Source organism: Mytilus edulis, chromosome 8 (assembly GCF_963676685.1).
Source record: "Mytilus edulis chromosome 8, xbMytEdul2.2, whole genome shotgun sequence".
NCBI lineage: Eukaryota > Metazoa > Mollusca > Bivalvia > Mytilida > Mytilidae > Mytilus > Mytilus edulis.
The window spans coordinates 47,707,350-47,721,561 of record NC_092351.1 but is presented as its reverse complement, the minus strand read 5'-3'; the positions used below and the strand labels follow the sequence as shown (position 1 = coordinate 47,721,561).

Genomic DNA, 14,212 nt, shown 5'->3' with positions numbered 1-14,212 from the left:
ACGTCACGTCTTCAGCAAGTTTGGCGCTTTTCAATTAAATAAAGTCAAGCACTTTGCAATGCTAAACAGAAAATTTTTTTTTTTCACCGAAGCGTAATACAACCACAAAAAACTAACGAAATCGTTAAAAGAACTATTTGAACCCTATACAATTGGTCTTTTTTTATACATGTCATTAAGTTTGAGGCATTAAATTGTATCTTTATTTGGTAAACAGAAATCAAACATACATATTTCCAAATGTTTAATTCTGTTCAAAAACAGTTCACCTCACAAATCATTACAAATCGTATATATACATCTAGTAATACAGCGACGTACACAGTGGTAATGAATTTTATAAGTTAATTTACTCTTCGTGCACGTCTTGGCGTTGCTTTTGGTTGTGAAAGTCCTTGAAACATTTTCCTAGACAGAGACCTTCTCTGCACTGTTGGCACCAAGTTCTAACCTTCCGGCTATGACAGGAAACACAATTCCTTCTCTTTCTTCCAGGGATTTCAAAGAGGAAATGCTCTGAGGTTGCTCTACTAGTCGCACCTTCTCCATTCCTACCCAAAACTCTACGCTGAATTGTATGGTCCCCCAACTAAGCCAGTCACAATGTCCTGTTGAAACTGAAGATGGGTTAACTTTCTACCCAAGAGGAATGATCTCTTGTGGCAAATATATGCATTCACTGTAAGCAGGAATAGTATAATATATATATAGTAACATACATAGTAGTTTATTCTTTGGAAATATTTTACATAATTAAGTTTTAACTGTGAAAAAACGTCTAAAGATCGTTTCAGCGATTACGTCATCGTGTTGCTGTTGTACAGTGACAATTGGACTTTATGAGCCAGAACAACATTGTACTTTTGTGCATGAAATGTATCTCAGTTGTCAATTTTTTTATATCATAAAACGCGCCCTAAACTTGTTTAACCTTGCCATATTCTTCCTGTGCCTGTCCCAAACCAGTGCCGGTAGTTAAGTGGTTGTCGTTGGTTCATGTTTTTCAAATTTGTTTTTAGTAAACTGTTTTGTTATAAATTATGCCGATACTTTTCTCAATTGAATTGTTTCATATATTCATGTCGAGGTCTTTTATAGGCGACTTTACGGTACGTTTTTTTTTCTTTATAGTTGAAGGAATTACGATTGTTTATAATTGCTTAGTACATCCACTTCATTTAAACTTTTGTGGTTAGTTGTCTCTTTGGTAATCATACCATATCTCCTTATTTTTTTTTATTATACAGCTACGCTATATTTTGGACATCCTGAACTCAGCTAATTAAGATACTACTTTAATACGATAAGGATAACGAATTTAATAGCATATGCATGTTGAATTGTTTGCTAATAAGACGGACGTTGGTAATCTTTATATCATTTGAATCAATTTATATACGTATATAATCCCGGCGAGGGAAGAACAAAAAATTTGCGAAAGCAAATTAACAGATCTAACATTGTTGGGTTGATGTTTAGAAGAGTTGTAAATATATATATATATACATATATATATGAACAATAAATGATTTTATTATTGTATTAAAAATTACTTTAATACTAACTACAAGCAGTCAATAAAAGATTAACAAGAATCTTTTTCCATAGTTTCACTGAACGTATGTCTGGATCATACACTGATAAAAGTTGATCTCCTAAATCTACTCCTCCCATGTTTTCATTGTAAGTATGGACAACTCCCGGAGCGACCTTTTCCTTTCCCTTAGAATTTGATGCAGTTTCCAACCTTGCAATAAAAATAACTATCCAATCAGATTTCTAATAGAATATAACTCTACTTTTATATTATAGATTTTCTTATATTTGCTTCAACAGAAAATTATCATCCATCACCATTTATATCTATTGTTATCATCGCCAATTATCATAGTTGTTGTTGTTGTTGTTGTTTACTATTATTTTTATTTCTATAACTATTACTGTTATTACAAATATTATTCTTATTAAAATTAATATTACTATTTTCGGAACACTCTATACATTGAATTACAAAATTATTTAAACTTCATTATCATGAAAATATGAAGGTTCTTAGGCAGCTTATCTATTATACATTGTATATAGCTTAAATGAACATTACAGACCTGCAATGATCAGATGATGTAAGAAATCGCACCTGTCGACGATCAGACCAATGAATTGCTAGTATATTTCCCTGCTTCTTAGCATTAACGGTTCCTTTAGGGGTTTTTAACGTTTTAAAACTTAATGGCATTCCCTTTCTGCCTGCTAAGACTGTTCCAGTTGAGTAAGTGCCATTACCCAGCAAGTCATGTGTAAGTTTAGGACTGGTAAAGAGGCTGTCTGTTGTGACATGGTGAAACTTGTTATAATGTGGCTCCACTAACTCTGTAACAACTGAATAGCCAACTCCATGAGGATATGGCTGCTGACGGTTACGTCTTCCAAAGTACAACTGTAATTGCTCAGTATAACCTGTATCAGATTCACTTAGAACCCATACCTTGGCCCCCCACTGATGGGACTTTTTCTTTGAAATGTATTGGACGATATTATGTCTACCTTTAAATCCGACTATTCTTTCATCTACACAAATGTCTCTTCCTAACCTGAGGGAGAAAAGATTTTTAATGAAAATCACTTTATTTTTCAATCGAGTTTTTTTTTTTGAAATATGTTGTCGTGGTCTAATTAAAATCTTTATAAAACAACAAAGAATTCGAAAAGAGGATAGTATTTTAATATACATGATATACACGCGTATTTGACAAAAATATATTTATTGACCGAATCAACCTAATTTAAAATGTCAAAAATCGGATAAAACTATCCTCTTGTATTCTTAAAATTTAACGCTTCTGCATGGAAAAACATCTACATGTATGTTGGTGACACGGGGTAATGTCAATTAGTAATCAATTTACTTGTGTATCTACTGTTTTTTTTATTTGTTCGTGTAGTAATTTAACCGATCTATTTACTTTTTTGTTTATGTAATTCTTTACAATTGACTTCTGTCCGAGTTTGTATGTAATATTTGCCACTGGAAATTTATAACTTGTGACATATTTTTTACATTGGATGAAAATGAGATCATATTAAAGAATCATTAATGCTGTACCTGTAATTCTTCCTAAATGCCGTGTTTCATACATCGATAGCTGGTCTCACTTTATGCATTGGATCATACTGTGGATGATCCCTTGGCAGTGCTGTCTGGTTATTATTGATGTGTAGATTAGACAAAATGGCTAAAAATCGGTCCCTTGTCATCACGGAACGGAAAGAAGGCGTTCGTCTCAACCACAGTTTGTCTTGTGTTTCCGAATACGAAGCTAATGTTGGCTTCTGTATTATCCCCATTAGCAGCAGGAGTCCCAGAAAAGCTTTCATCTCTTCATTATTGACTGGACGCCACATATGGAGCCTTGATCGTGGTTTCAAATTTCCCACTGCTTTCCTATCTTCTGCGTATCTGTTGGTTTCTTTTACTAGAAGGTCCACCACATTGTTGTCCACATTTTCTGGGTCCGTCACCATTGATAGGAACAATTCATGAGGCTTATCATCCGGCCGAACATCAACTGGTCCAAGACGATTTCCCCTAAATTCCTGCATTTCTGGCATGTAAAAATCTTCAATGTCAAATACGGGGAACCATGGACCAGGATTCAACGTTTCATCTTCTAAATCGGACGCTGTATCCATATTCATTTCTGACATTTCTGAATCGTATTCCATGGATTCAAAATCGCTCATTGCTATTTTGTTAGCTCTATTTTACCGTCAAAATGGTCAACTCGAATGCTACGTCTTATGACGTCATATAAGTTATGACGTAATCATGACGTTTTACGAAAAAGAAGAGTAAACAAAAACAAATATTTTAATTATTCTAATATTTTTAATCTATACAATAAATAAGGGAAGGGTTTTATAGTTTAGCACATTCTTTGAAAAACAGCCGAATTTTAATACACAAAGGACATATATGTCCTTCCCGCAGTAAGCCAGGGGAGGACACATATGTCCTTCCCGCAGTAAGAGGGTTAAGAAAGCATGTCAATTGCCATACAGGAAGCATGATATTTTACATCACCATGCCGACCGAACTGTGACGTGGCTGCGTATTATTCATCCACACAGCAAAACGGACGTCCCATTTTAGCAAAGGTATTTCTGTTGGACGTGGGACTTTCCGGGACGACAATATTTCTATACCAATTGGTTTCAATTAAATAATTGGTAATATTGAGGCACCAGTTATAGACAGAACCTGATGCTGCTAAACATTATTTTGAATAGAGAAACAAAGACTTTTGACAAAGTTATCCATGGTCTTAATGAGCTTGATCGATAGGTTGTTTGTATTCGTATGGGCACTAATTACGACTCTCTAAGATCATACTTGCTTCTTTAGTGTTATAAATCAGAGTTAAGGGCCACATCTAATAAGGATCTGTCTGAATTCGTTTTAATTAGAAATACCTACCGTTACTTTAATGATATTTTGGCTTTAAAAAATCAAGCATTCTTATATTATACTGCGGAACTTTACACAAGGGAACTTACTTTAAACACATCTAATTTTAAGAGCAATAATTTTCCTTTTCTAGAATTGGAAATTTCAGTCTCACACGGCATGCACAGGAAAATCAAAACAAAAATTTACGACGAAAGAGAATATTGTTTACTAACTTTTGTTAATTCGTCCTTTTTGGGGCCTTCAGTCTGTTCTTACGGTGTGTTTATTTCCCAATTCGTTCGCTTTTCTCGTTTCTGTAGTGAGGTTTTAGATTTCAATGAACGTTATCAATATCTACCTGGTAAATTATTAAGACAGGGATTGCGTCACCATAAATTACTTTAAAAATGTTCTAGTTACAAATATTAGATATAGTTTGACTTTAAGGTGGATAGGGGGTTTAAATTAAAATCCATGGACTTTTTTGATAATTTGTCAAAATATAGCTTATATCATGTATATCATGTCGTTTTTTTTAAATATAATAAAAAGTATGGGTCACCCAGCTTTTTTAAAGCTTCAAATTGTGCAAAATTGTCAGATTTTGTACAGATTATGCATAGAAAACAAAATTTTGTGTGATGAAAAGAAAACTACACCTTAGAATTTTAATATAAAATAAGAGAAGACAGGTCTAACAATATGCTTTCAGATAAGAAAAAGAAAAAAAGGGGGGTCACCGGACTCGTTTTCTTGCTACAAAATGAAATAGGTAAATTCACAACACATTTTCTTGTAAAAGGTATTTTATCTGAATTGTTTCTCCTTATATTGCAAAGTTGAAAAAAAATTAAAATTGAATTAAACAAAAATATTATGTTTTTTGTAAAATACAGCCGTAAATATGATAAAATACATAATTTTCTATATCAGCAAGAAAAGTCTTGCACATTAATGACATACTACTCTCGATTTTTGCACATTTCATGAAATATCTAGACCAATTGCTATCAGTTATTTCAAAATCTAAGATGGAGGAAGACACCCCAGCCACCTTAACTGTTGAATTCTTATAAATACGGGGTATACCTTTCTAATGTTTACGGTGATGCTATTGTAAAATCCCTAATACTTAGACACGATCTATGAGAACTCATTGATCTTTGAAGAAAATTGTTCTAAAAGGATATTATTTTTTTACAATAAGATCTTTGAACTGAAATTACCCTAAGATCGGTACTTTATTTATGTTAAAATTGATTTGTTTGATCTTGTATAATTTTTGTTATGTATAACATATAAGATATTAAATACCGATAAGTTGACAAAACGAAAGTGAACTGCAACTTTTATTGGTTGACGTGTTCGCCGATTAGATTTGCGTCTTCAGGACAAGGTACAAATGTTTAGAAGGCCTTGGTTCATCTGGTTTTTAACCGGATTTTCGACAAAAATGTGAGTTATTGATTTGGAAATGTACAGCGGTCGGGCGGTTGGTCGGGTGGGCGGCAGCCAAATGTTGTCCGTGCATTTACCAATGAACCGTTCAACCAAAGCTTTTAAAATTTTGATATGTTGTTACTGACAACAAAATGGAGGTCAAGTTCAATAATAACGATTTTGACTTTTACCGTTCAGGAGTTATGGTTCTTTAAAGATTGAAAAATTGCGTTTCCAGTCGTGTCCGTGCATTTACTCATGAACCTTTCAACCAAAGCTTTTCAAAATTTAATATGTTGTTACTAATGACAAAATAGAGGTCGAGTTCAATAATGACGATTTTGACTTTTACCGTTCAGGAGTTATGGCTCTTGAAAGATTGAAAATTGGCGTTTTAAGTCATGTCCGTGTATTTACTCATGAACCGTTTAACCAAAGCTTTTCAAATTTAAATATGTTGTAACTGATGACAAAATGGAGGTCAAATACAATAATGTCGATTTTCGATTTCCTGTTCAGGAGTTATGGTTCTTGTGATATTGAAAAATGCCAGGACACAAATAAATGATAATAAATCAGGTTTGCTGTCGCTCTGACAGCCTCTTGTTATTTATAAAAAGCCATTGCTAAGGAACTTTCTTTTACAGTTTCTGATTTTAAACGTTTGAATTGGAAACAAACGTTGTACCATAGATATCATATTAATAGGATTTAAGTGTATCATAAATTAATATTCTTTTACAGATATTACAGTCAACGAGGGTGAAAGCGTTAATCTTACTTGCGGCGTCAGTAACCTACAGACAAAATGGACCAGATCTGTAAATGGTACAAGTGTGATAGTGTCTGAATATGCAAATGGTTTGAATTGCCAAATCTAGTATTCGATTATGTTAAATGGTCCGATCAAGGAAGTTACGAATGCAGCTTTACCAATGCCGTAGGATTACTTGAAACCACACTTACAAGACTACTCGTAAATACTTGTATGTTATATTGATTTTATTGTTTTAAAATACACTTTCAAATAAGTCATGCTGATGGTTTTAAAATAACTTCTTAGATATTTGTCTAGGAAACGCAGGATAACTCTAACATGAATATTGTAAAAAAATGTTCGATCACCCACCACAGTACTATACGTTCAGCAGATGTACAAAATGGAAATCTTAAGAATCAAATAGCATTTACTGCTATTAAGGAAGACAGAAAAAAATACAAACAGAGAAAATATAATACTTGTTAAAATTGTTGCATCCAAAGAGCTGTATTTGATGTACCTTCTACAAGAACGCTCACAACCTTAAAATCGAAAACCATGGATAAATAAATAATACGAGCTATATGAAAACAAGGGGAGATATTCATAACCTACTTAGGTCAACTTTTTTTGAGGGAGTTTGAACCATAGTATCTTGATGATTTTAAATTAAACAAAGCAAATTTTAAGGAATATATGTTATAAATTCTGACACTTGTGAATCACTGACTTCCGGGCTTTTTATTAGTCCACCAGCCTTGATATCCACTCAGGACTAGAAAATGAAATACGACATTGTATATATCTACCAGTTGATGCGGTATACTTGAGCTACAGTTTCCTATTATCATTTACTTGACAGAGGTTTGATGCTGACAAAAAGTCTATTTCACCAAGGTTTCTAATGGTAATGTTGAAAACATATATTCAAAAGTTTATTGGACGCCATGATGATTAGGTTGGTGGTTATGGACTTAATTTGTTACAAATTACCTCTGGCTCATGCAAGTTCCACTTTTAGTCACAATCGCTTCCACATTTCTCGATTGTTACATCAATAAATGAGACTTATCACCAAATTTGTATTTATTAGGGGCAGGATCTGCTTACCCTGTTAGAGCAGTGGAGATGAATCTGGTTTTGTTCAGTCCTTAGTTTTCTATATAGTGTTTTGTAGACTTGTTCGTCATGTAGTCATTTTTCGTTTTTGCAATGATTTGTTGGTTCCTCTTCGACTTTTGATTTTGGTAATACCTTGCTCCTTAAAATAAAGTTTATTACGGCTGAAGTGCTTTTCGTGGGTTTCCTTCATTCTGCAAAACTAGGGAACGACATCAAAATGACTTTTTTTGGATGGCGAACTCAAATGAAAAATCTAAGTACAATACAAAACCGAAAGATTCAAAAAGACAAAGCCCGGCACTCGTGTGCAATTAGTCACGAATAATGTAATAAAATACAAGAAGGTTCCTTGATTGCAATTCAAAACCGGTAATACAAAAAGATTGACCATACACTTGCCAGAAATACATGAAACAATTGACGAAAGAGGAATTAACAGTCGACAATACATGCCGAAGAAAGCTACCCGTTACCTACAAAATATATTTGCGCACCGGAAGTTAACTCTGTCAGTTCTACTTGATACACCCATTGTGTTACTCCTGTTTATATCAGTTGGTAAGTAAAATCTATTGATGAATCATGATACGACACAGATTGACAAATCATTTTTTGATACTTGCTTTGATACTATAATTGACCTTGAATTTTTACTAGATAACATTATTGTTCGCTATGGAGATTTCATATATCGTCAAGTTATTGAAATTCCAATGGGGACTAACTGTGCACCACTTAATGCGGACCAGTGTCTGTATTGTTATGCGTTACAATTTATGACTAAAATCAGCTAAGATCCATTGAAACAACATCTGATACAAAAATTAAATAACACTTTTAGATATTTGAACGACATATGGGCTCTCATTAAAGACGACTTCAGTATGTCCACTAAAGAGATTTATCCTGCCGAACTGACTTTAAATAAAGCTAATACTAACAATGAACACTGCCCTTTCCTGGATCTTGATATCTATATATTTAACGGGAAGCTTAATACCAAAATGTATGATAAAAGAGATGATTTGTCATTTCCTATTGTTAATTATCCATTTTTAGATGGTGACGTTCCCTTGTCAACAACTTATAATGTTTATATATCTCAACGTGTTCGATTCGCTCGTGTATGTAACAACGTATTTGATTTTAAAGAAAGATATCTGTATTACTGAAAAATTATTACACCAGGGTTTTCGATATCACAAACTAGTCAAAACATTTACTAAATTTTATCTTCGGCACAAGGACATCATTCGTAAATATAAATCAACATGCAGATACTTATACGTTCAGGTATTTCACATCCAATCTTTTATGGTAATAATCTTTACAAACACAAAAATGTCGGCATCCACCTCAAAAGCTCAAACCTTTAAACAGACTTATTCGGAAGGGATATATTTTGAGTGGCAATGAAAACGCAACACTTCTAAATTTCAAATAATTATTTAAAAAACAAATATATAAATATTTTTTTTAAAATGATTACTTATATCGGTTTGAAAATGAATGGTCACACTCTTTTCGACAACTTTACGCTTGAATGATTTTAGAAAAAAAAATACGTGCTTGGTTACAGAAAAGGGGGAGAGTCGAGTGCACCGCTATTACGAGTGATTTTCTTATGTTTGTTTTGGAAAGCCTTGCTTGAGAATTGAAATTTCACATTCTTTTTTGTAAGCCACTGCAATAAACTAAGGCGTAGATGCCAAGACTTTCAGACTACCAGAGATATGAAGTTTAGGGCATGGTACAAGGAGGCATTTCAAGTCGTGAAATTGCTCGCAGAATGCAGTGTTCGGCCTCAACATTTATTAGACTCATCGAAAGATTCAACCAAACTGGGTCTTTGAATGATAGGCCAATTCCCGGAAGACAGAGAACAACTACTGTCCAACAGGACCGATACATTCGTCTTCAGCACCTGCGAGATCGTTTCCGTACGACTGTCCAATCCGCTCGAGAGACTATCGGCGTCAGTCATAGGAGACAAATTGGAGCAAACACGGCAAGTCGCCGTTTGCGTAGCAGTGGATTAAGGGCACTGAGGCCTTTCCGTGGTAACATGATGACAGCAGTACAACGCCAATATCGCCTTAGATGGACCCAGTAGCGTCAGAGATGGTCACACAGGCAATGGACAACTGTCTTATTGACGGACATCATGGATCAGACATTACAATTGCCACCTTTTTTGCCTGATTTGAGTCCAATTGAACACTTATGGGATCAAATGCGACAAGCCGTAAGACGACGACAGCCACCACCAGTAACGTTGCGCTTACTTAAAATTGCATTGCGGGAAGAATGGACAAACATTCCGCAACACCGTATCCGTTGTCTGGTCAGGTTAATGCACGTCGTTGTAGAGATTGAGTTGCAGCACGCGGTGGACACATTCGTTATTGAGACTGTGAGTTAGTGAATTGTAGCGTTGTATTGCGTGAACGCATTGCATTCGAATCGTGGTAATTGAACATTTTTTTTTTACTTTCATCTTTAGATAAACCCATTATCTGTCATTAACAATAACTGTGAAGAAAATATTATTTTGTATGATAATGTTCTTTTTTAAAAAACAAAGTGTTGCGCTTTCATTGGCACTCAGTATAGTTACGATACCGTGTCAGGTCATTAAGGAAGGCATATTTTGGTATAAACATTGATTCACTCATAGGGTCTTTGCATCGGAAATAAACACATTTATTCAAAAACCAGTTGTTGGTATGATACGGATTATGTTCTTCTCATATATTTAATGACGGTATGATACTAAAAACCTAACGGCAGAGATTGTGCTTGATTTTCAGATGATGAAGACATAATCTTTCAATCAGTTTAATTGAGGTCTCGAGCTGGCATGTCTGTAACTGCTAGTAGTCCTTTGTTAATTTATGTATCATTGTCATTTTGGTCAGTTTCTTTTGTTACCTATTCTGACATCGGACTCGGTCCTGTTTTAAAATGAGTTTTACTGTGCGTATTGCTGTGTGTTTCTTTATTCTACATTGGCTAGATGTATATGGGGAGGGTTGAGATCTCACAAAACACGCTTAACCCCGACGCATTTTTGCGCCTGTCTCAAGTCAGGAGCCTCTGGCCTTTGTTAGTTTTGTATGTTTTTAAATTTAAATTCATATATATGTTTTAGAGTTTAGTATGACTTCCATTTTCACTGAACTAGTTCAGTACACATTTTTATTTAGGGGCGGGATTTTCTCGCTGCGTTCAAGACCCATTTGTGGCCTTAGACTGTTATTTGCTCTTAAGTCGGGTTGTTGACTCTTTTACATATTCCCCATTCCCATTCTCAATTTTATTTTATTGTCTAACACAATGACTTTACCAAAATTATAAACCTTTATTACAAATGTTTGTTTAATATACAATTCTATATCAGTTGAACTAGTTTCATTTTGATACTGAAATGATTAGCATTTTATTAAGAAATTGAACTTTGATATTAATAGCCCGACTTTGTATTATCACAGTTAGGTAGAATAGAAAACATTATCTTAAGAGAATTTGTCTTATGTTATTTTATTTAACAACTTAACTAGTTACTAACTGAAGAAACAAATCATTTGTGAACAATACATTGCAGTTTCGTCGTCAAATTAGTTTTCACCTTTTGACAACACAGCAGTGGTGTTATCGGTCAAGTGATACTAAACATGCATAATACATTTGCAGTTTGCACAAATGCACATGTTGCCATACATATTTTCATTGAATTAAAGATAAAAAGTATGCTTTTCATAGCACAATCATTTACTAATAGTTTTTAATCATTTACGATGAAAGACGGCAAAATACCTCCATACAAACATGATAATCGCGCCCTGTTTGTTATTCGTTTTCATTAGTCCCATATATTAATTCTACATCAATTGATGAATTCTGCCTTTTTTCGCTTAAAACTATTTGATAATTGTTTGTCTATTCTAGCAACGGAAATGAGTGCCTGTCGATGTGATTACAGAAGAAAACTGGAATATTGGGAGTCGAAAATACCGTAAAATAAAACAATTGAGGAATTAAAGAAAGACTTAGAGCCAGTCATCAGGCAGATTCAAGATCAATTAAAAGTAAACAAAACTGAGCTATCATCGACCATCCGCAAACTGACATCGGCAAAAGACGAACGCAAGTCATCTCATACGATTGGTTTTGTCGCTGCGATATTCATCTCTGTCATTTTCGGAACTGTCTTCTTCATGGACCTAGTAATGTTTAGACATCACATACATAACCTTAGGAAAATATGTGGTCGTAGGGTGAAAAAGTCTAAAAAAAAGTAACCAGGAAAAGGAATCATGAACGCTATAACATTTCAAAAGATATCTGGAGGAATCGATAACGCGAAGAGTTTTGTTGAAATCAATTTGAATGACTTTTTAATGATGTACAAACGGTGTTGTTAAATTATATATGTTTTTCTTGTCAATGTTATCTTTTTTAAAAAGATGAGTAAAGTATGGTATTTAAAGATTTATCTTATTTTGCGTGAAAAACAAAAAATCAAAATCTTCTAAGCTGTCTTGGTTTTTATTATTTTTACATTTACCATATGAACTAGTTCATGTGAGGTTATCAATATTCTGATATCCCCTTTTCCTTTGGCAGTTCAAACGAGAGATTCTAAATTCTAGTTTGAGTTGATATGACAATTGTTTTGTTTAACATTTTGCAATGATTTGGTGGAAAAGTGCATTTAAGTTAGAAATAGATAATCGTACTTCCTACAGTGATATATTCACCGATCTGCTACCATCGCGGACAATTTTAGAAAGGACAAAAATGAATAAATTCAGGTGCATATTAAGATCTTGTAACACACACATTATCATCAGTCGGAATAAAACTGTTTTCGTAATAAACGCGAGCTCTCCATCGGATTAATAGTGTATTTATCGAATTCTGGAAAAAGACATACGAAATGATAAAGGAGTAATCTTTCCCTCCTGATACAAATAGCAAATATAGCAACAGTTTAGAGGTGCTTTCCGTAACATAAGCTTATAATGTTATTACCTGTACATTTACCACCATTGATATGACAATGTATTTTGTAATACGTCAATAAATGTAGTTTAAACAATTTTATTAAAATTGTTTCCATCGCAGGTCAGGTTCTATCTATTTCTGAAACATGAATATTTCAGATGGAACTTTCTTCCTAATGCATAAGTCCGAACTTCATTTTTTAACTTTTATTCCTGACACATAGTGCTGTTTAATGATCGGTGTTTGTTGTAGAATTATTTGTGATATTGTTTTAATGTGAGTTATTTCATAAAATTCCTTAAAAAACTCAAAAAAGCTTGTGTTTAATTGTAATATGTTTTTTGCACCAAAATAAATGTTTTCTTATTATCTTCCTTTGTTTTATCTTTTCTATCTTCTTCAACTTAAGTATATTGCATTGCCATCATGCTGTCTTTTTGCTGTTTTCGTCAGGTTGAAGCCCGCATTTCAGCTTTTATATGTATAGATTTTGTGTTGGACGTATAGCCAACATCTAATTGTACCCATATCTAAAATAAACAGTTTAGCTTGAAACAGAACATTTGTCTATTTCTCAAAAGAAAAAAAAAAAACGGATTCTTAAGTCAATTCATAAGTTGTTCTATTATTCAGCATACAAGAACGATGACTCATGTCCTACACTGATCCAGGAGTTTTGCTTAACTCAAGCATTATCAGTTGATGTCAATTCGGAACTGTTCTTAGTAACAAAACAAAATTATAAAATGCTTTTCTACGGGACAAATATAAATTGTTTACGTAAATCTTTTAAAAGGCTAACATGTAAAAACAAATGGGGTTTGATCTAACAAAAGCTCGATAATCAACAAGCTATATAAAAATAATAAAAAGTGGTATGATTGCAAATGAGAAAACTTTCCGCGAGAGACCAAATGACGAGGATGTGAACACTAACTGGGCACTGAAGGGACTTCAACAATAAGCAAAACCCATACCGTATAGTAAGCCATAAATGGTCTCGGCTCATGATAAAATTTAAAACAATACAAAATAGGAAACCAAAGGTCTGATTATGCTATCAAAAAATAAAAAAAAAAAAATCGAAGGAAGACAAGCAACGATTACCACTGACTAATAGGATGCTGACTTAGGAGAGGAACATGAAGAATGTGGCGGGGTTGAAAACTAAGTGAACTCTGAACCTAAACCCTTAACTGGGATAGCATACAACTACAAAACAATATATTATTTTTCAGATATTAAGATTGATTTGAAATGCGATTATATTTGAAATTGATTCTTCCAGCAGCATGAATCAGATATACATAATATATTTAATTGAAATTGAAATACAATCTTGACAAGTGATAGGTATCTTTTTACCAATGGTTTGGAATACACTTTTGAGCGGGAAACAACACTTTGGCATCTTCCCAAGTAAATGTCTATACAAG

The 14,212-nt window shown here is 33.6% G+C and overlaps 1 protein-coding gene across 1 annotated transcript; it reads right to left on the bottom strand.

Moving 5' to 3' along the window:
• Window positions 1–240: 240 nt before the first annotated feature.
• LOC139484144 (piggyBac transposable element-derived protein 4-like) lies at window positions 241–3,741 on the bottom strand. The gene is made up of 4 exons (XM_071267873.1): window positions 3,173–3,741; window positions 2,106–2,591; window positions 1,566–1,747; window positions 241–679 (listed from the first exon to the last, which is right to left on the bottom strand). The coding sequence occupies exons 1-4, from the start codon at window positions 3,739–3,741 to the stop codon at window positions 564–566; spliced, it is 1,353 nt and encodes a 450-aa protein (XP_071123974.1). The 3' UTR covers window positions 241–563.
• Window positions 3,742–14,212: the final 10,471 nt, after the last annotated feature.